The sequence below is a fragment of the Lutra lutra genome, chromosome 10 (assembly GCF_902655055.1).
Source record: "Lutra lutra chromosome 10, mLutLut1.2, whole genome shotgun sequence".
Lineage (NCBI taxonomy): Eukaryota > Metazoa > Chordata > Mammalia > Carnivora > Mustelidae > Lutra > Lutra lutra.
The window spans coordinates 61,899,285-61,923,592 of record NC_062287.1 but is presented as its reverse complement, the minus strand read 5'-3'; the positions used below and the strand labels follow the sequence as shown (position 1 = coordinate 61,923,592).

The 24,308-nt window shown below is 52.3% G+C and overlaps 5 protein-coding genes and 1 long non-coding RNA gene across 8 annotated transcripts in view; 5 read left to right on the top strand and 1 right to left on the bottom strand.

Annotated features, from left to right (window-relative positions):
- The window catches only part of DCHS1 (dachsous cadherin-related 1), a 46,585-nt gene extending 43,464 nt beyond the window's left edge, over window positions 1-3,121 (top strand). Inside the window, 1 exon segment of the mRNA XM_047690479.1 lies at window positions 49-3,121. Coding sequence (XP_047546435.1) covers window positions 49-2,660 — 2,612 coding nt within the window. The 3' untranslated portion in view covers window positions 2,661-3,121.
- Window positions 3,122-3,925: 804 nt separating this feature from the next.
- Window positions 3,926-10,758, top strand: TPP1 (tripeptidyl peptidase 1). The gene is made up of 13 exons (XM_047690468.1): window positions 3,926-4,048; window positions 4,133-4,204; window positions 4,482-4,621; window positions 5,787-5,937; window positions 6,140-6,267; window positions 6,419-6,597; window positions 6,776-6,974; window positions 7,122-7,310; window positions 7,540-7,609; window positions 8,040-8,160; window positions 8,243-8,401; window positions 8,574-8,699; window positions 8,866-10,758. Exons 1-13 carry the CDS (start codon window positions 4,005-4,007, stop codon window positions 9,004-9,006), a joined length of 1,719 nt encoding a protein of 572 aa, XP_047546424.1. The 5' UTR covers window positions 3,926-4,004; the 3' UTR covers window positions 9,007-10,758.
- Window positions 10,759-11,238: 480 nt separating this feature from the next.
- Window positions 11,239-12,628, top strand: TAF10 (TATA-box binding protein associated factor 10). Its single transcript, XM_047690474.1, is given in 6 exon segments — window positions 11,239-11,308; window positions 11,311-11,484; window positions 11,617-11,771; window positions 11,980-12,044; window positions 12,137-12,251; window positions 12,434-12,628. Coding segments are annotated over 6 exon segments (654 nt in total). The 5' UTR covers window positions 11,239-11,253; the 3' UTR covers window positions 12,524-12,628.
- ILK (integrin linked kinase) lies at window positions 12,573-19,168 on the bottom strand. Of its 3 annotated transcripts, none has more exons than XM_047690471.1 (13): window positions 19,038-19,168; window positions 18,488-18,622; window positions 15,197-15,362; window positions 14,952-15,047; window positions 14,654-14,750; window positions 14,476-14,559; window positions 14,289-14,374; window positions 14,038-14,147; window positions 13,802-13,929; window positions 13,598-13,719; window positions 13,407-13,506; window positions 13,169-13,299; window positions 12,573-12,984 (listed from the first exon to the last, which is right to left on the bottom strand). In XM_047690471.1, exons 2-13 carry the CDS (start codon window positions 18,574-18,576, stop codon window positions 12,835-12,837), a joined length of 1,359 nt encoding a protein of 452 aa, XP_047546427.1. In that variant the 5' UTR covers window positions 18,577-18,622; window positions 19,038-19,168; the 3' UTR covers window positions 12,573-12,834. The 3 variants fall into 3 exon arrangements, with proteins under 3 accessions (XP_047546427.1, XP_047546429.1, XP_047546428.1); XM_047690473.1 differs by having other exon boundaries at window positions 18,488-18,600; window positions 19,038-19,141; XM_047690472.1 differs by having other exon boundaries at window positions 18,908-19,048.
- LOC125078228 (uncharacterized) lies at window positions 13,454-15,661 on the top strand. The gene is made up of 2 exons (XR_007120830.1): window positions 13,454-13,539; window positions 15,455-15,661. It is a non-coding gene; the product is annotated as an uncharacterized LOC125078228 (long non-coding RNA).
- Window positions 19,169-19,217: 49 nt separating the features above from the next.
- RRP8 (ribosomal RNA processing 8) lies at window positions 19,218-23,607 on the top strand. Its single transcript, XM_047690470.1, has 7 exons — window positions 19,218-19,446; window positions 20,840-21,206; window positions 21,433-21,877; window positions 21,967-22,096; window positions 22,515-22,621; window positions 22,704-22,800; window positions 23,026-23,607. Exons 1-7 carry the CDS (start codon window positions 19,348-19,350, stop codon window positions 23,143-23,145), a joined length of 1,365 nt encoding a protein of 454 aa, XP_047546426.1. The 5' UTR covers window positions 19,218-19,347; the 3' UTR covers window positions 23,146-23,607.
- Window positions 23,608-24,308: the final 701 nt, after the last annotated feature.

Here is a 24,308-nt window from a genome sequence, read left to right as displayed (position 1 = left end):
ACAGGCTGTGCTGAATGCATATTTCTCTCCACTCCCTTCTCATCTCAGGGACCTTGTTCACAACAGTGGGAACAGTGGCCTTGGGCCAGGAGGGGCCAGGAGTGGTGGACGTGGTGCTGGAAGCACGAGATCATGGGTTGCCAAGCCGGGCAGCACGAGCCACAGTGCATGTGCAGCTGCAGGACCAGAATGACCACACCCCTAGCTTCACATTGCCACACTACCGTGTGGCTGTGACTGAGGATCTGCCCCCTGGTTCCACCCTGCTCACCCTGGAGGCCACAGATGCCGATGGAAGCCGCACCCATGCCACCATGGACTATAGCATCGTCAGTGGCAACCGGGGCCGAGTCTTCCAGCTAGAACCCCGGCTGGCTGAGACTGAGGAAGGTAGTGGACTAGGCCCCCGGGCACTGGGCTGCCTGGTGTTGCTTGAGCCTCTAGACTTTGAAAGTTTAACCCAGTACAACTTAACTGTGGCTGCAGCTGACCGGGGGCAGCCCCCTCGGAGTTCAGCTGTGCCTGTCACTGTCACTGTGCTGGATGTCAATGATAACCCCCCTGTCTTCACTCATGCGTCATACCGCATGGCAGTTCCCGAGGACACACCCGTTGGAGCTGAGCTGCTGCATGTGGAGGCCTCTGACGCTGACCCAGGTCCTCATGGCCTTGTGCGTTTCACCGTTAGCTCAGGCGACCCTTCTGGCCTCTTCGAACTGGATGAGAACTCAGGTGCCTTGCGACTCGCCCGCCCCTTGGACTGTGAGACCCAGGTTCGACATCAACTTGTAGTGCAGGCTGCTGACCCTGCTGGGGTACACTTTGCTCTGGCACCAGTGACCATCGAGGTCCAGGATGTGAATGACCATGGCCCCATCTTCCCGCTGAGCTTGCTCAGCACCAGCCTGGCAGAGAATCAGCCTCCAGGCACTCTTGTGACCACTCTGCATGCGATTGATGGGGATGCTGGGGCTTTCGGGAGGCTCCACTACAGCCTGCTAGAGGCCGGACCAGGACCTGAGGGCCGCGAGGCATTTGCGCTGAACAGCTCAACAGGGGAGTTGCGGGCACGAGTGGTCTTTGACTATGAGCACACTGGAAGCTTCCAGCTGCTGGTAGGTGCTGCTGACGCTGGGAATCTCTCAGCCTCTGTCACTGTGTCAGTGCTGGTGACAGGGGAGGATGAGTATGACCCAGTATTCCTGGCTCCAGCTTTCCACTTCCAAGTGCCAGAAGGTGCCCGGCGTGGCTATAGCCTGGGTCATGTGCAGGCCACAGATGAGGATGGAGGTGCTGATGGCCTGGTGCTCTACTCCCTTGCCACCTCTTCCCCCTATTTTGGTATCAACCAGACTACAGGCGCCCTGTACCTTCGAGTGGATAGCCGGGCGCCAGGCAGTGCAACAGGCACTTCTGGGAATGGAGGCCGGACACGGCGTGAGGCACCACGGGAGCTGAGGCTGGAGGTGGTGGCACGGGGTCCTCTACCCGGTTCCCGGAGTGCCACAGTGCCCGTGACTGTGGATATCACCCACACTGCACTAGGCCTGGCACCCGACCTCAACCTGCTGTTGGTGGGGGCTGTGGCGGCCTCCCTAGGAGTTGTGGTGGTGCTTGCACTTGCAGCCCTGGTCCTGGGGCTGGTGCGGGCCCGTGGCCGCAAGGCTGAGGCAGCACCTGGTCCAATGTCACAGGCAGCACCCCTGGCCAGTGGCTCTCTGCAGAAGCTAGGCCGAGAACCACCCAGCCCACCGCCCTCAGAGCACCTTTATCACCAGACACTCCCCAGCTATGGTGGGCCAGGAGCTGGAGGACCCTACCCCCGAGGAGGCTCCTTGGACCCTTCACACTCCAGTGGCCGAGGCTCAGCAGAGGCTGCAGAGGATGACGAGATCCGCATGATCAATGAATTTCCACGTGTGGCCAGTGTGGCTTCTTCCTTGGCTGCCCGTGGCCCTGACTCTGGCATCCAGCAAGATGCAGATGGACTGAGCGATACATCCTGCGAGCCACCTGCCCCTGACACCTGGTATAAGGGCCGTAAGGCAGGGCTGCTGCTGCCAGGTACAGGAGCCACTCTGTACCGAGAAGAGGGCCCACCAGCCACTGCCACAGCCTTCCTCGGGGGCTGTGGCCTGAGCCCTGCACCCACCGGGGACTATGGCTTCCCAGCAGATGGCAAGCCATGTGTGGCAGGTGCACTGACAGCCATTGTGGCTGGTGAGGAGGAGCTCCGTGGCAGCTATAACTGGGACTACCTGCTGAGCTGGTGCCCTCAGTTCCAGCCACTGGCCAGTGTCTTCACAGAGATTGCCCGGCTCAAGGATGAAGCTCGGCCATGTCCCCCGGCTCCCCGTATTGACCCGCCGCCCCTCATCACTGCTGTGGCCCACCCAGGAGCCAAGTCTGTGCCCCCGAAGCCAGCCAGCACGGCAGCAACCCGGGCCATCTTCCCACCAGCCTCTCACCGCTCCCCTATCAGCCATGAAGGCTCCCTATCCTCAGCTGCCATGTCTCCCAGCTTCTCACCCTCACTCTCTCCTCTGGCTGCTCGGTCACCCGTTGTCTCACCATTTGGGGTAGCCCAGGGTCCCTCAGCCTCAGCTCTCAGTGCAGAGTCTGGCCTGGAGCCACCTGATGACACAGAGCTGCACATCTAGCTGTGGCCCAGGCTGGGCCCCGACCTGGGATGCGCACAGTGTCCCCAATGCAGGCCCCATCTGAGCCTGCCCTCGGCAGCCTCGGACCATGACTGACCACGGGGGAGGCCAGCTTCCCATCCTGAACCCCTCCAGTAGGGGCAGGTCCCACGTCTCACCCAGCTCTGTCAGAGCACAGTGCCACAGAGGCTCTGTGGGGGTACTGACCTGGGGACAGGTCCAATGTGGGGAGAAATAAGGAGGCAGCAGCCCTGGGTTCTCCTCAGTGAGGGCTTCCTGCCCTGCACCAGCACCCTGAGGTGGAGCTGAGACTTTATTTATTGGGGGGCAGGGGAATGGGGGAGGTCCATCCAACTTGTTTGGGCCCAGCTCTCTTGGGTTCTACTGACACCCCTGCCCCTGCACAGAACCAAGTGCCAATTCTCACTCTGGAGCCTTAATAAACTGCAGTTTGTATCCAGTGTCTGGCTGTATTCTGTGGGGGCCATGGGGATGGGGGATGATTGCAAGACAACTGATACACTGTGGACACCTCAGGGGGCACAAAGGGGTGGTGGACACAGGGGCATCTAGGGTGGGGACAGCACTGGGAACCCAAGCCTGAGGCTGATGGTCACATCTCTGCAGTTGGTCTTTCCCATTCACAAGGGTTGGAAGCCAGACAGAAGGCAGACAGCAGGGGCTTCCTTGAGGCAGTGACCTAGAGAGGAATTGGCTGGGTTAGGAAGGATCTTGGGGATAACCAGCTAGGCCTCAGGATCCATGTGTAAGAAAAGTTCACGTCTTTTAAGCCTTTGCCACACCAGGCTCTCTGCTGAGCAGTGTTCCTGTTTTACCTCTGTAAATGTTCACTGCAATCCCACAAGGCAGAGCACTTTAGATCTAACCACTTCCATATTCTAAATGAAACCTAGGCTCGGAGAAGTTGGGTGGCTTTCTTGATACTGTACAACTAAGGAGGAACCCCGGTCTGTAGGTCTGTGTGCCCCAGATCACTTTTTTTTTTTTTTTTAAGATTTTATGTATTTATTTGACAGAGATCACAAGTAGGTAGAGAGGCAGGCAGAGAGGGTTGGGGAAGCAGGCTCCCTGCTTAATCCACCCAGCCACCCAGGCGCCCCACCAGAGCCCCTCTCTTAAGTGCTCCCCTATACCCCTTGGTGAGTGCCAGCTGGCCTCTAGCAGCTAGGGGGAGCCCTGTATGAACCCAGTGGTCTGGGAGCCACAGAAGAAGGATCCAGTCGCAGCCCCACCCATTTGGAGGAGGAGCCAGCAGGGCACCAGTTTCTAGGCAGCCACGTGGTGGTGGTGGTGGTGGAATATAAGGCTCATGTGATCTGTCACATGACAGCGGATCTCCAGAAAGGCAGCATGAGACTCCGAACCTGGTGAGAAATTAGGAGACCCCGGGAGGAGGGTGGGAATACAGTGGCAGTCCAGCTCCCGCTGAAAACCGCCTGCCGCCTCTGCAGCTTCCTAGGGCTCCTTGCCCTCTTCGTCTCCAGCAAATGCAGTTACAGCCCGGAGCTGGACCAGCAGCGGACGTGAGTTGACTTAGCACACACTGCCCCCTTCCCTAGGCCCTGTCCTGTGCCCACTGTCTTGGCCCAGACTCCCTCACCCCTTACCAGCTCCTGGTATCCACTCCATAGTCTTATCCCCAGGTTCCCAGGCTCAGTCCCCAATCATTCACCTCCTGTGAGCCATATCTGCCTCTGGGATCCTACCCCAGGTCTCAGCCCTTAATCCTGAACCTTCCATGACTAATATTTCCCATCCCCACACTAACAAAGCCCATGTTCCTGACCTCTGACCCTGCAGGTTGCCCCCAGGCTGGGTGTCCCTGGGCCGTGTAGACTCCGAGGAAGAGCTGAGTCTCACCTTTGCCCTGAGACAGCAGAACGTGAAAAGATTGTCCGAGCTGGTGCAGGCTGTGTCGGATCCTGGCTCTCCTCATTATGGTGCCTATGGGAATAGGGATTGGGACTGGGAAGTGGGATGTTGTGAAAGGACCCCAGGCTGGGCTGACTGTGGGATGGCACACATAACGTCAAAGTCATGCTCTTGGTGCCTAGGAAGGTGGTGATACAGGGCAGTTGAATGGCTGTGGCTCTCGAGCAGTTTCTGAATTTAATAAAAGGGATCTGGAAGTAAACTGTCTAAAACTCACTCAAATTCTTTCCCCCAAAACTTTTCAACTATGTTTATCAGGCTTGAAACCTGAAAGTTAAGAGCACAGGCTGTGAGAGCAAATCTGGATTCAAATGCTGACTCTACTACTTAGCAGACACATGGGAAGTAGTACCCAGTAAAGACAGGTGCTCATTTCCCACCCTCAAAACCACACCCGTTTCCTCCTCCAGTCAGGCTCCAGAACTCTCATTTCCAGTTCTGGCTCTCAAAGAGCCTTTGGAGTCATCTGCTTTTTACCATTGCTTGTACCTGCCCACTCATTTGTTTATTCTTGCACCCAGACTGCTGCCCGGTCCCCAGTGGTCCACCCCACTCCCCACTCTGCTCCCTGCTCTGCTCTAAAACAGCGTTCTGTTCCAGTGGTCATGCTGGATGGCGTCCCTCCCTTGCATGAAGCCCTTCATGGTGGGGGGGGGCACTGGTATGTGTGTGAGAGGGCAGTCTCAGATTCACCCTGGAGCTGTATACATGACACTGTGCAGGAAAACAGTGACTCACCATCATGTTAAGCTTAAAATCAACAAGTATGAAGACTGGAACTGAATTAGATGTTACCTTATAATTGGTTCTAAAAGTTTGGAAAACTTTTCCTGGAAATAAACGTAATATGGAAAATTTTAATTTTTAACCTCATTTGTTGTTTGTAATTATGGCAATACAAGCTCTGATGCAGCATTTGCAACCTTCTGGCCTTTAGGGAAAATCCATATTTCTGGCCATGGCATTCCAAGTCTCCCCAGCCTTTTCTTCCCCTGGCCCCCAAATATAGCTTTCACCTGCACAGCCTGCCTTTGTGCTAGAAAGTTTCCACTTATCCCTGAAGACCCTGTTCCAGGGCCCCTGGGAAATTCCAATGTCTCCTGGTTGAGGTCCAAAATGAGCAACTTGGAAAAGCAATGAATGAAGGCAAGATCCTCTACTGAATTCCTGCAGGAAAATACCTGACCCTAGAGGATGTGGCTGAACTGGTCCGGCCATCACCACTGACCCTCCGCACAGTCCAAAAATGGCTCTTGGCAGCTGGAGCCCGGAACTGCCACTCAGTGACCACACAGGACTTTCTGACCTGCTGGCTGAGTGTCCGGTGAGACGGAAAGATTGCCCCATGGAGGGTACCAGTCATGCCATCTGGGAAACAAGTCACCCCAATGGGAGAGAGCTGAGAGCTGGTGGGTGCTTGTGGGTGAGAGCTAACAGGGAGATAAGGATGAGCAGTGATGCTCAGGTAGCTTCCTCTGCTCTGGTCTGTGGTTTCTGATCTCTGTTCTCTGATCTCTGACCTCCAGACAGGCAGAACTGCTGCTCTCTGGGGCTGAGTTTCATCGCTATGTGGGGGGACCAGCAGAGATCCATGTTATAAGGTCCCCACGTCCATACCAGCTCCCGAAGGCCTTGGCCCCTCATGTGGACTTTGGTAACACCCAGTGGGGTTGGTGGGTTTGAAGCAGGCAGAACCAGGGGCTGGAAAAGTTTAGGTGCCATGGGGGGCTTTGGGGTGGGGTCAGTGGTAAAGTCGGGGTTGGAGTCTAAAAGATCTCCTCCTTAAGCCTGACCCCTCCTCACAGTGGGCGGGCTGCACCGCTTTCCCCCCACATCATCCCTGAGGCAACGCCCTGAGCCACAGGTGTCAGGGACAGTTGGCCTGCACCTGGGGGTGACCCCATCCGTGATCCGTCAGCGATACAACTTGACAGCACAAGACGTGGGCTCTGGCACAACCAACAACAGCCAAGCCTGTGCCCAGGTGAGCTGGGCAGACACCTCCAGGGTCTTGACACCCTATCCAAGGAGCCTCTCCAGGCTGGGCCTTGTTCTCTGACTCCTCCCCTGGGTCCTCACCTCCTATCTGGAATAGTGTCCCCTGCCCTGACCTTGCAGCTGCATCCTCTGACCCATGATACCTGCTCTGATTCCTTCTGTAGTTCCTGGAGCAGTATTTCCATGACTCGGACCTGGCTGAGTTCATGCGCCTCTTTGGTGGGAACTTTGCGCACCAGGCATCAGTAGCCCGTGTGGTCGGAAAACGGGGACGGGGCCGGGCCGGGATTGAGGCCAGTTTAGATGTGGAGTACCTGATGAGTGCTGGTGCCAACATCTCCACCTGGGTCTACAGTAGCCCAGGTACTGCCAAGGGAATTGGTGGGTGGGGAGACTGGTGGTGGTGAGTGGTGATCACTGCTCCCTCAAGGGAATCCCATAAGCTAGAGGGAGACCCTAGCAACCTTCCAAAGGACCGCCCTTGTGCTCCTCCCCTCACCCCAAATCCAGGCCGGCATGAGTCACAGGAGCCCTTCCTGCAGTGGCTCCTGCTGCTCAGTAATGAGTCAGCCCTGCCACATGTACACACTGTGAGCTATGGAGATGATGAGGACTCCCTCAGCAGCGTCTACATCCATCGGGTCAACGCTGAGCTCATGAAGGCGGCCGCTCGGGGTCTTACCCTGCTCTTTGCTTCAGGTGACCTCCTACGCTAAACTTAGACCTTAACTCACCAGGAGTTTTGACCCCACAGGGAGCCCTGTGATCTCCGACTTACAATCTGAACTCAATAGGGACCACTCATCTGACCTCTAAACTCTAACCTCTTGCAGTAATGACTAACTCTTGACTTCCATCTTTGACATCTGAACCCATATATCAAGCTCTGACCAATTAATCTGAGTGCTAAACTTGGTCTTTCTCCCAGGTGACAGTGGGGCTGGGTGTTGGTCTGTGTCTGGACGACACCAGTTTCGTCCCAGCTTCCCTGCATCCAGGTAAGCACCCCAGCCCACCACTTACCTGTGACCACCAGTCTTCCGTCTATGGGTTCATGATCTGGAACTTTTGCCTTGACGCCACCAGGTGCTTCTGTAGCGAAGACCTCAGTTTAACCAGCTCTGATTGCTGCATTCCCTTCTTCCTATAGGTCTAGGCCTCATGGCTTCTGAGTGGAATGCATTTCCCAGTATTCCTCTTCTCAGTTCCAGGCATTTTAGTAGATTTGGTGAATGTTCTGTAGACAAAAGGATACACTGTTACCTCAGGCCATGCCTTGAGGGCTCAGAATCTCTTAGTCTTCCCCATGTACCTGCTTCCCCACAGAGTCTAGCCCCTCTATCAAGAGCTAGCTCATACTTACCCATCTCCATACATTTTGGAGGTCCTCTTGGGACCCATACAACCTGTGCTGTTTTCTGCTCTCAGCCCCTATGTCACCACGGTGGGAGGCACATCCTTCCAGAATCCATTCCGAGTCACAAGTGAGATCGTTGACTATATCAGTGGTGGTGGCTTCAGCAATGTGTTCCCACAGCCTTCATACCAGGTATGTGTATGTGATAGTGTGGATGGATGGGTGGGAGGGATCCTCTGTCAGCAGACAATACTCACTCAACAACATCTTTCAGGAGGAAGCTGTAGCCCAGTTCCTCAGCTCCAGTCCCCACTTACCACCATCCAGTTATTTCAATGCCAGTGGCCGTGCCTATCCAGATGTGGCTGCACTCTCTGATGGCTACTGGGTGGTCAGCAACAGCGTGCCCATTCCATGGGTATCTGGCACTTCGGTAAGAAATCAGCCTGGGTCCAAACCCCTACTCAGAAACTATCCTCACCCTCTATAAGACCTTTTACCCAGAATCCCTGACTCCTCAGAGACCTCTGATCCTTTCAAACATCCCTCCCTCAAATCCAATCACTCTGAACCCCTAACCTCCATTTATTCCTTCATTCTTCCAGGCCTCTACTCCAGTATTTGGTGGGGTCCTATCCCTGATAAATGAACATAGAATCCTCAACGGCCGTCCCCCTCTTGGCTTTCTCAACCCAAGGCTCTACCAGCAGCGTGGAGCAGGACTCTTCGATGTGAGTATGGAAGGGAAGGGTGTGGATTTTTATGAATATGGGGAGTTCAAAGATGAACTTGAGGGCAGTTCTGATGGGGTACTGAAATGTAAATACAAGGTAAGGGGGCTTAGTCTGTTAGTGCTGGTACGGACAGGCCCAGGTCTGATGCCTGCCTTCTCCCTAGGTAACCCATGGCTGCCATGCGTCCTGTCTGAATGAAGAGGTGCAGGGACAGGGTTTCTGCTCTGGCCCTGGCTGGGATCCTGTGACAGGCTGGGGAACACCTAACTTCCCAGCTCTGTTGAAGACATTAATCAATCCTTGACTCTTTCCTGCCAGGAGAGTGAACCTGTCCCCTGCCCCATAGCTGGTGGCTTGGTCCCTTATTCTGCACTGTTGGAAGCCCCGCTGAACCTTCAACCATAGACTGCTGCAGACAGCTTATCCCCCTAACCCTAAAGTGCTGTGAGCTTGACTTGACTCTCAACTCTACCCTGCTCCATCATGCTCAGGTCTCCCTACTCCTGCTTCATGTTTCTCTAAAGATGCTGTAACTAGTATTGTTTGGGAGCCTCCCCACTCCCAACACCCCCGCCCCCACCAACCTTTTCTTCTTTCTCTTTTCAACCAGGCTTTTTCTAAGAGTTGTCTATGCTGTTTCTCTTCATGCTGTCTCCTCAGTTCATTGCACCTTCTTCAGTTTTCAGGGCTTAACTTCTTTTCCCACCATTCCCACTTCCTCCTTCATTCCCTCTTCCTCTTTCGCTTTCTGTTCTTTCTCACTGAATGTTGATATACGTCACTGCTTCATCTTTACCCTTCTGCTCTTTTCAATCTACCCAAAGTTTCCTGGAACAAATCAGTCACCTGTATCCACAGCTATCACCGTCTCACTAAATCAGACTGTTGGACAATGATTCCTCAAATGCAAGGTGTATGATACTCAATACTTCATCTTCCTCCTTCCCAATTCCAGACCATTCTCTGGTTTTCCTTCTTGGCAAATGAGACTATGCTGCTTCCAATCAAGCCAGAAGCCCAAGTGTTATCCTAGACTCCCTATTCCTTACCTTCCCCTTCCCACTACCACTGTCAATAAGTCCTACTGATTTCACCTCTTAAATATATCTTTATCAATCCACAAGTCCTGCCAATTACATTTCCTAAGTATACCTAGAACTCATTTACTTTTCTCCATCTCTACTGCTACTAAATTAGCTTAGAACCATTATTTTCTCTTCTCTGAATTGTAGGAGGCCCTTGAAAAGATGTCCTCACTTACTGCATGCTCACAAAACCATTTTTCCAGAGTAAAATGCAAATCCCATCAGGTCATTTACTTAAAACCTTTCAAAGATTACTGATAAAGTTCGGGTTTTTGCTATGACTCACAAACCTGATCCTTTCCTTGCTATTTGTTCCTGAGTAACAAATTGCTTATTCTCCCTTGTTCTCCCTCACCGTTCCTCCACTTCCCACTTTCGCTTTTGCTTAAGATATTCTGTGCCCTTAACATGATCCCTGACTCCCTTTGCCTGTTTGGTTTCCAGGATTCTTTGAACACCCCACTCAGAAGCCGCCTTCTGTGAACCTTTGGCTCTCTGCAGCTAGCTGATTTTTGTATAGTAGAAAATGACTTGGTATAGCAGAAAAATCCCAGATTTTTTCAAACCAAGCCTGTTTGATTCTTGGTTCTGATGTAGACTAGGAAAGAGACTTGGAGAAGTCCATCTCCCTGAGTCTTTTACTTCCTCTGTTAAGTGGGAATATCAATACCTGCCTCTAACAATAATTAATAATAACTAAATGGAATGAAGTTGATAGAGTGCCTGACACAAAGAAGTAGGCAGCAGATGTTAGGTCCCTTCCTCCTTTGCACTGTGTACTGTGTGTCTACCTCTAGTATTGTAACTCCAGCCTAGTATTGAAAATGCCAGTTTACCTCTTTGCCTCCCTTTCCAAGACTGCTGGTGCCTAGAGGACTAGAATCTTGTCCTACTTAACTTTGTACTCCCAGGCCCTAGCTCAGGATTGGCAAATAGGAATTAAATAAATGTTTGTTGCGTTGAAAACCCCACCCTCCCTGGTGATTTTGCATATGTTGTTTACTCAAACTGAAATGCCTCCCTTCCTGTCTACAGCAGCTCTGTTCGCTTCCCTGCTGTCTCTTCTCCCGGCAGCTGGAGGGGAGTGGGGCTTTCGAACCCTTAAAAGGTTGAATAAGGGAACTAGAAAGGATGCAGACTGGCAGGCAACCTGTAGTTAGGGGGTGTCCCAAAACAAGGTCTTTAAGCGCTAAGTTGGAAGAGGAGTCCCAGACCTGCGGAAAAGCGTCTTAGACCTTGACGGTTCCCATCCCGGCGAAAAAGGCTTAGCAGTTTGGCCGCGTGGGAGACCGCCTGTCGGAGACATCTCACAGGCTGGTAAACAACCAGGAGGCGGGAGACGCGAGACGGACAGCAAACACGGCGAGGGAGGGGCGAAGCGCGGAGCGTGTGACGTCACCCGTGGTGTGTTCGTAACGTGAGCGGAAGCGGAAGCGGCTCTGTTCGCCGCCTCTCCCACCGGCCCGATGAGCTGCAGCGGCTCCGGCGCGGACCCCGAGGCGGCGCCGGGCTCCGCTGCCTCGGCCCGGGCCCGGCGCCCGCGGTCTCGGCCCCCGCAGCGTTGCCCGCTGGCACCGCTGCGGAGAATAAGGCCAGCCCCGCGGGGACTGCAGGGGGACCTGGGGCTGGAGCTGCGGCAGGGGGCACGGGACCCGTGGCGGCGCGGGCCGGGGAGCCGGCCGAACGGCGCGGGGCGGGTGAGGGCCGGGACGGGTGAGGGTGAGGGCAGCGCCCAGGGCTGGGTCCAGTGGTGGGTGAGGACAGAGGATTTAACCTAGCCGGGGCCCCGCATCTCCCACCTCCATGTCTGTCTGCTGGTTCTCCTCCAGCTCCGGTGTCGGCTGGCGGAGCGGCGCCCCCGGAGGGGGCCATGTCTAACGGGGTTTATGTACTGCCGAGCGCGGCCAACGGAGACGTGAAGCCGGTGGTGTCCAGCACGCCTCTGGTGGATTTCCTGATGCAGCTGGAGGATTATACGCCTACGGTGGGCTTCCTGCCTGAACAAGGCTATTGGCGCACTGTCAGGCCAACTTTTCTGCTACACCGCCTGGATTTCCAGCCTCCTTTTGCACTTGCTCCCCTACTAGCTCTGCCCACCCAAACTGAGCTTCCTGAAAGCCAGGCCTGCCCTCCATTTCCCTCCCCATCTCAGCCCAGGGCAAATACTGACAGTCGTCTCATTGATCTCTCAGATCCCAGACGCAGTGACTGGTTACTACCTGAACCGTGCTGGCTTTGAGGCTTCGGACCCACGCATGTGAGTACAGTCTGGGTGGGTAGATTAGAAACTTGAGTGCTAATGTGGTTTAATTGTTCCATCTCCTTCTCACACCACTTTTTTCTCTCTAGAATTCGGCTCATCTCCCTAGCTGCCCAGAAATTCATCTCAGATATTGCCAACGATGCCCTACAGCACTGCAAAATGAAGGGCACAGCTTCTGGCAGCTCCCGAAGCAAGAGCAAGGTGTGAGGGGAGGCTCATTGAATCAGTAATTACCTCCCACAGCGTCGGAGGCTTAATTGTCCTGAAATCCCTTTGGGGAAACCAAAGTCCTAGGGGAGGTGAAAGACCTACTCAGGGTCACCCATCTGGGATTGAAATCTGGGATTCCTGTGCTCAGCTGGTGCTCTTCCCTCTTCCCTCAGGACCGCAAGTACACTCTAACCATGGAGGACTTGACCCCTGCCCTCAGCGAGTATGGCATCAATGTGAAGAAGCCGCACTACTTCACCTGAGCCACCCAACCTAAATGTACTTGTCTGTCCCCTTGTCCCCACACCAGCCTGTTTTCATAATAAACTTTATTGTGACAGGCAGGGCTGGTCCCTCCCATGCTGGGAGATACCGTGTGGCAAGTGACAAAGCTCTGAGCCTAGCCCCTTTGGGGGCTGCAGTGGTAGGGATGGGGGCAGGGGATGGGCCCCATGGCTGGGATAGTACCATGACTGGAAGCAGGGGAGGCAACCAGAAGCCTGCTGCTTTGGGGAGACATACTCCCCTAACCGTGTCCTGACACCTCTGGAGTTTAGGCAAGGGCTTTCCAGCTCTACTTGTCCTGCATCTTCTCCAGGATAGGCACAATCATGTCAAATTTAGGCCGCTTAGCAGGGTCTTCATTCATGCAGATCTTCATGAGCTTACACACATGGGGGGAAATGCCTGGTGGGATAGTAGGCCGAAGGCCTTCCAGTGCCACCTGCAAATACAGGAAAAAACAAAATGGGTTTCAGAACTTGAATATCCTGTGGGGAGAGGCCTCTAGTCCTCAGGACAGGATTACTGCATATTTGAACAAATATGGGAAGAGCCCAGCCCTGCTATAGTTATTGTTGTCACCACCACCATTCCCCCAACACAAGTGCATACAGTTGTGCTCTCACCTTCATTCCAATCTCCATGTTGGAGAGGTCAGCAAAGGGTACCTCCCGTGTCACCAGTTCCCACAGAAGCACTGCAAAACTCCACATGTCTGCTGAGCGTCTGTTTGTATCTTCAGGCTTCTTCTGCAGTGCTGGAGGAACAGGACTTAACTGTTCCAGCTGCTTGTCCTGTCTCTGCCCCCTTTCATTACTACTGAGCTGGCCCTTCTCCACCTCCCAACATGATGCCCTCACTCACCTTCAGGGGCCACCCAGGCAGGTGCATACATGCGCCCAGGGCATTGGAAGGAGAACTTGACGTCGGCCATGCTGATTCGGGCAGTCATATCCTCATCAATCTGAGGAAGAGAAGATAGATAATGTGGAAGGAGGTAAGTCCTATTCTAGATAGGGAAAGGGGTCTGGGCCAGGAATGAAGTGTGACCTCACCATTACACTACGGCTATTGAGTGCATGTCGTGGGATGAGGGGCTCTAATGTGTGTAGGAAGGCCATGCCCCTTGCCATGTCCAACGCAAACTTCACAGCCTGGCTCTGGTCCACAACAAAATCTAAGGAGGCAAGAGTCAAAAGAGTTTGGGGAGGCTCACACACCCTGCGCCCATCCCATGAGATTTGGTATCCCCTACTCACTGGTGCCTTCATGTAATACATTGTACAGGGATCCATATGGCATCCAGTGTGTGATGAGGGTGGGGTGAGGAGCAGGTGGAGACTGGCAGGCACCTAGCACTGGGAGCACATTTGGATGCGAGAAAATCCTGGAAGAGGGAGAGTATCCCTAGCTGAGATCAGCATAAGAGATCTCCCTTTGGGTGCTAGTCAGGGTTCCTTGGAACCAGCAGCTTCCTGTTTAGGCCTTGCCCCACCTGAGACGGGGACACTCCTCATTGAAGTCCCTGCTCTTCCTTGTACTCCAGTCTCGAACCTTTAGCACCTTCACAACGATGTCATTGCCCTGCCAACGGCCCTTCCATAGCTGAGAGACAGATAAGGGTTAGGAAGCTTTAACTAAGGCCACTGCTTTTTTGTCCGCTAACTGTAAGAAAAACTTAAAACAGGTGCAGGGCAGGTAATTTGTAGGAGATTGGGGAGGGAGGGCCAAGAAAGGCAGGGTCACCTCTCCAGAGTGATTCTCGTTGAGCTTTGCCAAAAAGTTGAGCTGTTTGTAGTCAATGCCGGAGTGTTTGTTCAGAGTCCCATTTCCTGAGAATGTGGGCAGGTCAGGTACCCAAGCTTCACCCTAACCCAGCTCCAACAGCTCAGGGTTATTCCCTCGACCATCCCTCCCCTTACACCTGACTCACGGGGCCGAGTGCGGGTGGTTCCCTTCCAGAAAGTGTCCTTGTATGGAATACGGTTAAGGTTCTGGCCCATCTTCTCTGCCCGCTCTGGGGAAGAAAACAGCTTTGGCCCCAGCTGTAGTACGGAGCGAGGAGATAGGTAGGGACAAGACAGGATACAAACTGGAGTTGGGGGACAGACCTCGGAGGAGCTCTCTCAGGGGTGCCTTGGCTTTGTCCACAGGCATCTCTCCATACTTGTTACAAATGCTGACAAGAGCCCCATTAGCTACCAGGTCCTGGAATGAAAAGGTGGTTGTGATGACGGGCTCTGCTACCTCCCTGGCAATCAAAATCAACCATCAATACAGATATAGTACCAGATCTGATTGTCATATATTCAGCAATACTTAGAGAATGGATTGAAGGTTCTAGAATCTCCCATTCAGGCTCAGACGTTGCAACCCACTCATCCCAGGGCTCAGGGCTTTGGTACTCACCTCTGCAACCTGATCTTGGCCCCAAAAACAGGCATAGTGCAGGGGAACGTTTCCATGCTCATTCACTGCATTAATGTCAGCTTTATACTGCAAGAGCTGGTCCCCATGGCCAAGAAGAAGAGGCAGAAGACAGTCAGAGGGGAGATGGGAGTTGAGGCGTGTAAGGAGGGAGAAGAGTACACATAATGCTTGTGACTGACTTCCAGACATGTATGTAATGTATGTGACAGAACATTCATGCATACCTTCTGCACAATATCACGGTGTCCATGACTGGCTGCCAGGTGCAGGGGGGTGTCATCCCCACGGTTCATCACATTGATTCGTGCCCCCCGCATGATCAGCATCTCAACCACAGCAGAACGGCCCTCTCGGCAGGCCCAGTGCAAGGGGGAGAAGCCATGATCATCCCTTTGAGGAAGAGACAATGGTCATTGATCTGGAGGTGGGGCAAAGGCTTTGATATGGAAAAAACTGATAGTCATTCTGAAAAATCTCCCTAGAAACCTTGCCTGTCCAGGATTCTGATTCTGGCGACTCCCAAAGCCATCCGATTAAGACCTTCAAAGGTCTTCAGACCCCTGAGCTTCAAACCTAACCAACTACCACCTGAAATCTCAACAAATACATATGATTCACTGTCTTCATCAACATCTCCCACTAGCCTTTTTTCCTTGGCATGCTCCATCTCATTAAATGGTAGCATTTTATCTGGTTTCCTCTGCATTCCTTTTGCAACATCTGTTGGTCCTTTTTGTTTCCAATGCATTTCATATGCCCCTAATATACTACTTGTGGCACTGGATTGTAAACATCTTAATGAGCTGTCTTGTCTGCTAGACTGAATTCTTGAGAGAATGGATTGACAGAAGTTGTTTATGCATGTTAATACAAGAGAGGGGTGTTTTGGAGAAGGAAAGCCACAACTCATGGGAGAAGAAGCAAGCTTACTGATTGGCTCTGTACTGAAACCTAAGATCTAAAAATGGACTGGCATTAAAATAATGTTTTGGAAGGGTTTATAATGAAAAAGAAATACTTTTGATAAGTCATTACTAATGAGGCAGATATCAAATGAGGATTTGATTTGGTAAAACAGGATTCCTCTACTCAAGTAGTCTGAGTCCCAGAAAACAGGAATATAAGAGTGGCTTCTTTAGAAAGAAAACTGACTTTTCCCCTGCCAAGGACCTGTATATTCTAAAGTAAAAGAGCTGTACAAAGAAAAAAGAAGAAGAAAACACTTGGTGGGAGTTGGGCCTGCCTGACAGCCTGGGGCCATAAAAGGAAATTCCCTCCAGTCTGGTGTGTGTGAGGATCCAAGGGGCGGGACAGGGGGACGGTCTGTGGTCTGAGACCGCAGCCTCCGGATGCCTTAGTGTTGCGGTCACTTCCCTTGTGGGGGCTCTAGTTATGGCCTGAAACAGATCAGGGGTCTGACTGCAGCAGGCCATCCAGATGTCCTCCTCCCCCAGGGGATGGGGGGTGTGTGCATGACCTTTAATGACTTCCCTCCACAGCTGCCCTCATCTGCTCACTTAGAGATAGCTGAAAGCTTTCCTGGAAGGTTAGCCCCACCTCCCCCTCTCTGAAGCAACCATCCCCTACTTATCAGTGAGTTTTGCCTCCCAGATCTTTAATTTGTGCCCTGGTTTATCAGTTTCCTGCAGTCTGTGGCATAAGCAGGCCAGTGCCTGAGGGCAAAAATAAGAGCACAGGGTTCCACTCACTGTCAGACTGCCTGTCACCTCAGGGCCACAGACTATATTCCCAAAGAGTCCTGGAGGGAGTTTACCCCACCTCATATCCAGCATATACCTGCTTGGGCCCCCAAAGCCTTTCCCCTCAAACCAGCCCCAAAGGCTTCCAGTTTAATGCCACCCCTTCACCTTTTGGCACTAAAGAGTTTTATAAAATGCAAGTTCCCCTGGCAACTTCACCTAAGCCTTTATAACCCTACCAACAAAGTAAGAGTGCTATCTTTATCTGAGCACCCTTTGAAGAATTATGAAAGAATTACAGAAATTATAAATATATGAAAAATGGGAAAAAGTGACCAGGAATTACAGAGGAATAGCATAAAAGCTAATGAGAACCTGTGAAGTCTAGATGAAGATGACAGGTGATCCTTACCCCCTCAAACCTAAAAACTGAAGAAATAAAATTTTAAAACCCACCATCCTGAATCATCAGTTATCACTACTGCTTTTCTTGCCTGTCTCAGCTAACCTTGAAGAACTTGCCTACATTCACTATTTCCGCATCTCCCATTCAACCCACCACCACGCTGTTGCCTTGAGGGCTGGCATGGGCTTCTAGCATAGGAAGTGTCCACAATACTTTAAATGAAGGAACCGGTGTTGTCTGGTTTCTTCATCTGTTTTCCTCTACAGCAGCCTTCGCAAAGATCATCAAATACATTATTAATTGTAAATTCAGAAGTTACTTTAAAGTGCTAAAGTTCTTTAACTCGTCAACAGCCTATCCTACTGTTGACCACTCCCCCTTGGTTGAAACATTCACTTCTCTGAGCTTTACTAACATCTTTTCCTGTTTCTCCTGCACCCCCAGTTGCACTTTTTCAGTCTTGCAGGCTTCTCATCCCCTCTCTGTCACACCCATGTCTTCAGGTATCATCTATATGCTAACATCTCCCAAATCTGGGTCTCCAAGTCAGATCTCTCTCCTGAAATCCGAATCTGCATAATCAACAACCTACTCAACGTTTCCACTCTACTGTACAGTCACTTTAAAATGTCACAGCAGCAGTCATCATCCTTCAGCCATGTCCAACTCAGTAAAAGCAACCACTATCTACCTAAGAGTCTGAGCCAGAACCCTGGTCATCATCTTTGCTTCCACACTTCCCACACCAAGTCTCATCAATTCTTTATCCTGAAGATTTCAGGAATGCAATCACTTCTTTCTTTTTATATCAGCCTCCATTCTAGTCTAAGGCATCACCACCTCTGGCACAGACCAAGCAACTGCTTCTCCAAATGGCCGCCTGCTCTTGAGAAGGTATCCAAGATGACACTTAAATGGACAATCTCATCTTATCATAGCAGGGCTTTAAACTCTTGTTCTTAGAATAATAACCTTATTATAGTATAAATATCCTTGCATGATCTGGTGGGCTCTTGCAGCAGACCTCTCCAGTCTTATCTCCCGTGGTTTACCACTTGTACCCAATGCTTCAGCCCACAGAAGCCCATAGAAGTCTTCTATCCTCCAGCCATATGGACCTGTAGACAATTCCCAAACACTCCATTCTCTGTCTTGCCTCCTAGCTTTCGCCCGTGCAGTTCACTGAGGCTGGAAAGCTCTCTGCAGCCCATGCCTGTGAAACTCTTATTGAGCAGTCAAGATTCAGCAGGAACACAGCTTCCTCTGTGGAGACCCTCTGCCCCCCATAGGCTGTGCTTTGCACTCGTAGTACTGGGTAGGAAAGTCAGCCGCCCCAGCCAACGTGAACACCCCACATCGCGGAGAGGAGCAGCATTTGCCCTTCTCACCCACCAGCCACTTCAGCTCACCCCTGGTTGAGGTCGTTCTCCGTGTTGTCCAGCCACAGGCGAACGGCCACCGCGTTGCCCTCCCGGCACTGAGTGAAAATGTCGTCCATAGCAGCGTCCCGGCGCTAAGTCCCCTAGATTGGGGAAGCCTGCGGACTGTGAAGGTATCCACGGAAGGGGGGGTGAACCCCGAAAGCTTTGTCCCTTACCGGAGATAAGGGGGTGGGGGTCTCCCGCTGTCTCCTCGGCTAATGGAGGTCTGGGAAGGAGTTCGGCTAGGCGGGATGATCCCTGTGTCCCCTGGGCGCGAGGGTAAGGCGGGTCCGCGCGAAGTAGAAGGTGATTAGGAAGTAGAGTCCCCTGAAGGGGTGTCGGCGAACAAGCTCGGGGACCCTACCCGAGAACAGACCTGGGGGGAGGGGGAGTTCAGGCGCTCTATACCCTGAGAAAGGCGATCGGGGGTCCTTCCCGGGGGTGGCCCTCGTTCCCTACTCGGTATTCGGGCCGAGTGAAGGCTGACGGTTGGCAGGGGTCGAGCCTTAGGGGAGGGCATGGGTGCTCCCGCACTCACCGGGACTCGGGCTGGAGGAGCCTTCTTCGGGGAACTCCCGTCCGGCCGCGCCCGCCGCCCGGCCCCGCCCCTGGCCCTCTCTGGCCAGCGCGGGTCCCCATTGCTCCCTCCCTCTCGCCTTCCTTGCCCTTCTAGCCAGCGATACCTAAACTCGATGGTTTCCGGCGCCGCGCCGGCCACTCTAGCCACACAGATTTTCACTCTTTGGTTTCCGGCTCAGTTCCGGCTGCTCTGCGCGCCAGGTTTAGTAGAGACGCGCTGTGCACGTGGAGAGGCGTGTGGACGGTGGGGTTTCGCCCACCGCACCAGCATGTTTGAGGAGCCCGAGTGGGCCGAGGAGCCCCCAGTAGCCACGGACCTCCGGCCTGTAGCCTCACGGCCTCCGCCCGCCTCAGCCTCGCAAATCAAGGTGAGCAGCCCTGCGCGGAGCTCTTCCAACCGAGAAGCTTACCCTGGTGGATCCGGGCACTGGGGCTCGCTGTGTGTGTGTGTGTGTGTGTGTGTGTGTGTGTGCGCGCGCGCGTTGGAGCGGGGGGCGCCTGCGGCCAACAGAAGACCCAACTAAGTGAAAGCTGTTGAGTAGAAGTCAGTGAAGTGAAGATGAATTATTGGACGTGAAAAGCACGTGCAGAGGCCCTGGGGGGAAGAAAGCATGTCCTGTTGTTAAGGTCACCCACACAATTATCCGTGTGGTTGGAGCACAGAGGGTATGCCATTGAATTTGGAGAGGTTGAAGTTTTGCATATTTTAACAATAGAAGCCAATAAAATGGTTTTAGCAGGGGAATGATTTCTTAAGATTTGCATTTTAGAAAAGTCCTTGGTTTCAGTGTGGAGATTGGATTGGAGAGAATAAAAGTGAATGACAGTGAAGGATTTTATCAGCACTACCATTCTAAAGCAATAGTGCAGAGTGGGTACTGATAAAGTCCAGGTTAAGTGCCTGGCCTGGGACCTCCCAACAGGACTTCAATCCAGAAGGCCTTCCAGACAAGAGACCTTCTCCTTTAAGCCTTTGCAGATGTGAAGGCTGCTGTACTTCTCGGGCTCTTCTACCTTTCAGTCAGCATCCAACAAGGAATCCGCCTGCTTTTTCCCATCCGCTTCATCCCCTCAACCCACTGCTATAATCTATGCCACTGGTCTTTCCATCTGCAGCTTGTCCCTTTCCACTTATTCTCTATACTAAAGCTAGACTCATCTTAAGTACACACCTGTGATCCTGTCACTCTTGTTTTCAGAGACCTCTGTAGCTTTTTTTTTTTTTAAAGATTTTTATTTATTTGACAGACAGATCACAAGTAGGCAGAGAGGCAGGCAGAGAGAGAGAGGAGGAGGAGGCATGCTCCCTGCTGAGCAGAGAGCCCGATGTGAGGCTCGATCCCAGGACCCCGGAATCTTAACCTGAGCCGAAAGCAGAGGCTTTAACCACTGAGCCACCCAGGCGCCCCACCTCTGTAGCTTTTATAGAAAGATATAGAAAGTTGAAGGCAAAAGCCTGAGATTGAGTGTTGGAACTCCTGCTGCCTTGTGGCCTTACCACATTCCCCTGGGATACTCCGCTTTCTCATCTGCAAATTGAAGAGGTGGGTGGTTTCTCTGCTCTCCAGCCTCCCAGAGGTTGAGATGGTGACTTAAAAGTTGTTCAGGGTCTGGCAGGCTTCATGACAAGCTAGAGAAGTTAACTAAGAATAATCTAGATGCTTCCGCCAGCATCTGAATCAGGTCTCCATCTCTGCCTTCTTATTCTCCAGGCCCCATCTATTTACCTTACCCCTTTTCTCTTCCCTTGTTTTCCCTCAGGGCTCTAAGCACCGTCAGCTCTTGGCTACTTTACGGGCCCTGGAGGCAGCATCTCTTCCCCAGCAATCCCCCAGCCTGCCTGACAGTGACTCTGAGGAGGATGTGGTGGAAAGGAAGAAAAAACGCCTGAAAAAGTCCTCATCTGCTAGTGCTTCTATTGACGTAGAGAAGAAGAGGAAGAAGAAATGTCAAAAACAGGGTCCACATGGCAGTGACTATGAAGAAAAGGAAGTAAAAAGGAAGAAAAAGTGCCTCAGAGGGATTCTCAATGCCAGTGACCCTGCTGAAGAACAGAAGAGAAAGAGGAAGTGCCAGAAACAGGCCCCCTCAAACCCTGCCCAGCATCTAGACAAGGATAACAAAACAGGTACTAGTGGATTTGTATATGTATGTGGGACAGGGAGGGGCATCAGCTGATCCGATATATGGCACAGGTTACCTGCCACCATTAGGTTTGGGGTTAGTCAGTAAGAAATGTTTTCATCCAGGCCATAGTCTCTTTCTCAAGGACAGGGTATGGCCAGGATGATTGCCAAACCTCAGAATTCAGGGGCTATTGCCCCGAATATGTTCTCTCATCTCCCTCTCTTCAGGTTCCAAAGCTTGGAAGAGTACTGCTACAAATAATCAATCCAAACTGAGTCCTGGCTCTACTTCTGCCAACCCCCCCCAGACCTTGAGTCGCAAGCAGTGGCGGAACCGGCAGAAGAACAAACGTAGACATAAGAACAAGTTTCGGCCACCTGACCAGGCTCCAGCCGCAGCGCCCACAGAGGAGACAGAGATGCCGCCTGCCCCCAGCCCAGATAATCATGAGGATCGGGCAGGGGCTCTGCGAGCCCGCATGGCACAGCGGCTGGACGGTGCCCGATTTCGCTACCTCAATGAACAGCTATACTCAGGGCCTAGCAGTGCTGCACAGCGTCTCTTCCAGGAAGACCCTGAGGCCTTTCTCCTCTATCACCGTGGCTTCCAGAGCCAAGTCAAGAAGTGGCCACTGCAGCCAGTGGACCGCATCGCCAAGGATCTTCGCCAGCGGTGAATGGGGGTTGGGCACTCTGAGAAGCAATGTGGGTCAGTCATAGCTCAGACTAGACCAGTGAGTGATCCTTCCCCTCCACTCCCAGGCCCGCGTCCCTGGTGGTAGCTGACTTCGGCTGCGGGGACTGCCGCCTGGCCTCAAGTATCCGGAACCCTGTGCACTGCTTTGACTTGGCCTCTCTGGACCCCAGGGTCACTGTGTGTGACATGGCCCAGGTAAACCCTTCTATCTTTCTCTCTCTCTCTCTCTCTCTCTCTCTGTATCTGGCCTGTGCTCTAGACCCAACCTCTATGTGCTAATCTCTAATGCTCCCTCCCTTTACACCCCCCATTCTAGTGTCTGGTGCTGGCAGTCAGTGTGGAATTAATTAATTAATTAATTTCTTAAAAATATATTTTTTTAAGATTTTATTTATTTGAAAGAGAGCATAAGCAGGGGGAGTAGCAGAGGGAGAGGGAGAAGCAGGCTTCCCCTTGAGCAGGGAGCCCAATGTGGGGCTTAGTCCCAGAACCCTGGGATCATGACCCAAGCCAAAGGCAGATGGTTAACCGACTGAGCCACCCAGGCATCCCTCAGTGCTGGATTTCTGCTACCCATGTTGTATGCTTTGTACAGTATTCCCACTCTCTACAGGTGCCTCTGGAGGATGAATCTGTGGATGTGGCTGTGTTCTGCCTTTCCCTGATGGGAACCAACATCAGGGACTTCCTAGAGGAGGCAAATCGAGTGCTGAAACAAGGGTAGGTGCTCCCAGCACATAGATGTGTATATATATGCACAGGTATATGTCTGCATTTACACAGAATTTCTCACTCTTCTCAGGGGTCTCTTGAAAGTGGCTGAAGTCAGTAGCCGGTTTGAAGATGTTCGGACCTTTCTGGGGGCTGTGACCAAACTGGGCTTCAAGGTCATCTCCAAGGTGAGGGCCCCAAGAAGTCTTCCTATTTTTGTCTCGTTTGGTCTATTTTAGGGTAAGGATGTTGAGGAAAGAGGCCATACACGCAGACACAGATGTTTGCTCTTTGAAGGCATGACGTACGGGAGAGTCCTGGGAACCTTTCTGAGCAAGGGCGGGGTATGGACAGAGGTGTTTTGAGGAGCTGGGGGGAGGATTTGGCGCTCACTAGGTCTTTTCCACCCCTAGGATCTTACCAACAGCCACTTCTTCTTGTTTGACTTTGAAAAGACTGGGCCTCCTCGGGTAGGGCCCAAGGCTCAGCTCACAGGCCTGAAGCTTCAGCCATGTCTCTACAAGCGCAGGTGACCTCTGGGCCCGCCTTGAAAGAGGAGGCAAGTCTTGAACTCCAGGCTCATAACTGAAGACTATATCCAGCAAGTCACCGACCCAGGGACTGGTATATCCCTTTTGCCATCCTAAGACTAATGTGTGATTAAACCCCCTGGTTCAGCCCCGCTCTAATGAAGGCTTCTTGGTTGTGAGAAGCATAAAATGACTTGGGCTAGCTAAAGAGTAAGGAGTTTACTGTGAAAATTCAAGGGTATCTGGGAATTAGGGTTCCTCCAAATGTGGGAACTAGCTGGTTTGAAATTCAGGGCGTCTCTGGGTTTGCTCCTCTTTCCATCTCTCAGGAGCCACGTGGACTTTCTGCCCTGGCATCTCTACTCGCTTCTCATCTCCATCTGCTGAGAAAAACTACAGCCAGGGCTGGGTGTGTAAGAGGTGCTCAATAAACCATAGCTATGGCTATGATGTGTTGTAAGCCTTACTATTTTCTTAAGTCCTTCCCTAGGTAGGGTTGGAGGTCAGAGAGTGAAGAATGGATTTCTTGATTGAGGAATACTCTGGGAGAGCTCAAGATGGACCTTTCAATGGCCTTTTTTTCATAGGGTATTTAGAGAATATTGATAAGACTTTGAATTGTTCTGGAGGGTGGTAGTAAGAGAACTGGGTCTCTTCATAAATAACAACTGGTTGACATCATGGTAGGCTGGGGGATTGGGCTGTCCATTAGTACGAGGGTCTGTTTGTTGTGTCCAGCTTGTAGTGGGCCCAGATCACCATGTCCTGGAAAAGCTATGGGCAAGGAATGCTGGTGTTAGGAAAATGCACTGGGATGATAGACCCTTGGCCTCTCCTGGAAAGTATTTGCCATGTCCCGATATAAAGATGTAGCATCTTACCTATTTGGAAGGGCAAAAACAGAGTGCTCACTGGGACACAGCTTCCAGGGCTCTGAGCCAGTCAGATGCCCTGGTGAGGGGATCCAGCTTCGAGGTAGGCTGTGGACTGGAAGGCATGTTTGGAGGCTAGGCAGTGTGCCACAGTGTCTTCGCATGTGCTCTTCTGTCTGCTGAATACTCACCTGACTGATGAAGTCTTACTCATCCTAGCTTAGTTTTTCCTACTCTACCGCTCCTAAAGCAGAATTAATTTCTTCATCTACATTCTTCACATTGCATTGTGAT

What these genes read in the sequence shown, in the direction of transcription:
- TPP1 (XM_047690468.1), top strand. Translation starts at nt 4,005, where the DNA reads ATGACAGCGGATCTCCAGAAAGGCAGCATGAGACTCCGAACCTG. An exon ending in TACCCTGCTCTTTGCTTCAG is followed by an intron (nt 7,311 to 7,539) that starts GTGACCTCCTAC and finishes TCTTTCTCCCAG; the next exon opens with GTGACAGTGGGGCTGGGTGT. An exon ending in CATGGGTATCTGGCACTTCG is followed by an intron (nt 8,402 to 8,573) that starts GTAAGAAATCAG and finishes TCATTCTTCCAG; the next exon opens with GCCTCTACTCCAGTATTTGG.
- ILK (XM_047690471.1), bottom strand. Translation starts at nt 18,576, where the DNA reads ATGGACGACATTTTCACTCAGTGCCGGGAGGGCAACGCGGTGGCCGTT. An exon ending in GCCAAGATCAGGTTGCAGAG is followed by an intron (nt 14,751 to 14,951) that starts GTGAGTACCAAA and finishes TTTTCATTCCAG; the next exon opens with GACCTGGTAGCTAATGGGGC. An exon ending in ACATGGAGATTGGAATGAAG is followed by an intron (nt 12,985 to 13,168) that starts GTGAGAGCACAA and finishes CTGTATTTGCAG; the next exon opens with GTGGCACTGGAAGGCCTTCG.
- RRP8 (XM_047690470.1), top strand. Translation starts at nt 19,348, where the DNA reads ATGTTTGAGGAGCCCGAGTGGGCCGAGGAGCCCCCAGTAGCCACGGAC. An exon ending in AGACAAGGATAACAAAACAG is followed by an intron (nt 21,207 to 21,432) that starts GTACTAGTGGAT and finishes CCCTCTCTTCAG; the next exon opens with GTTCCAAAGCTTGGAAGAGT. An exon ending in GCCAAGGATCTTCGCCAGCG is followed by an intron (nt 21,878 to 21,966) that starts GTGAATGGGGGT and finishes CTCCACTCCCAG; the next exon opens with GCCCGCGTCCCTGGTGGTAG.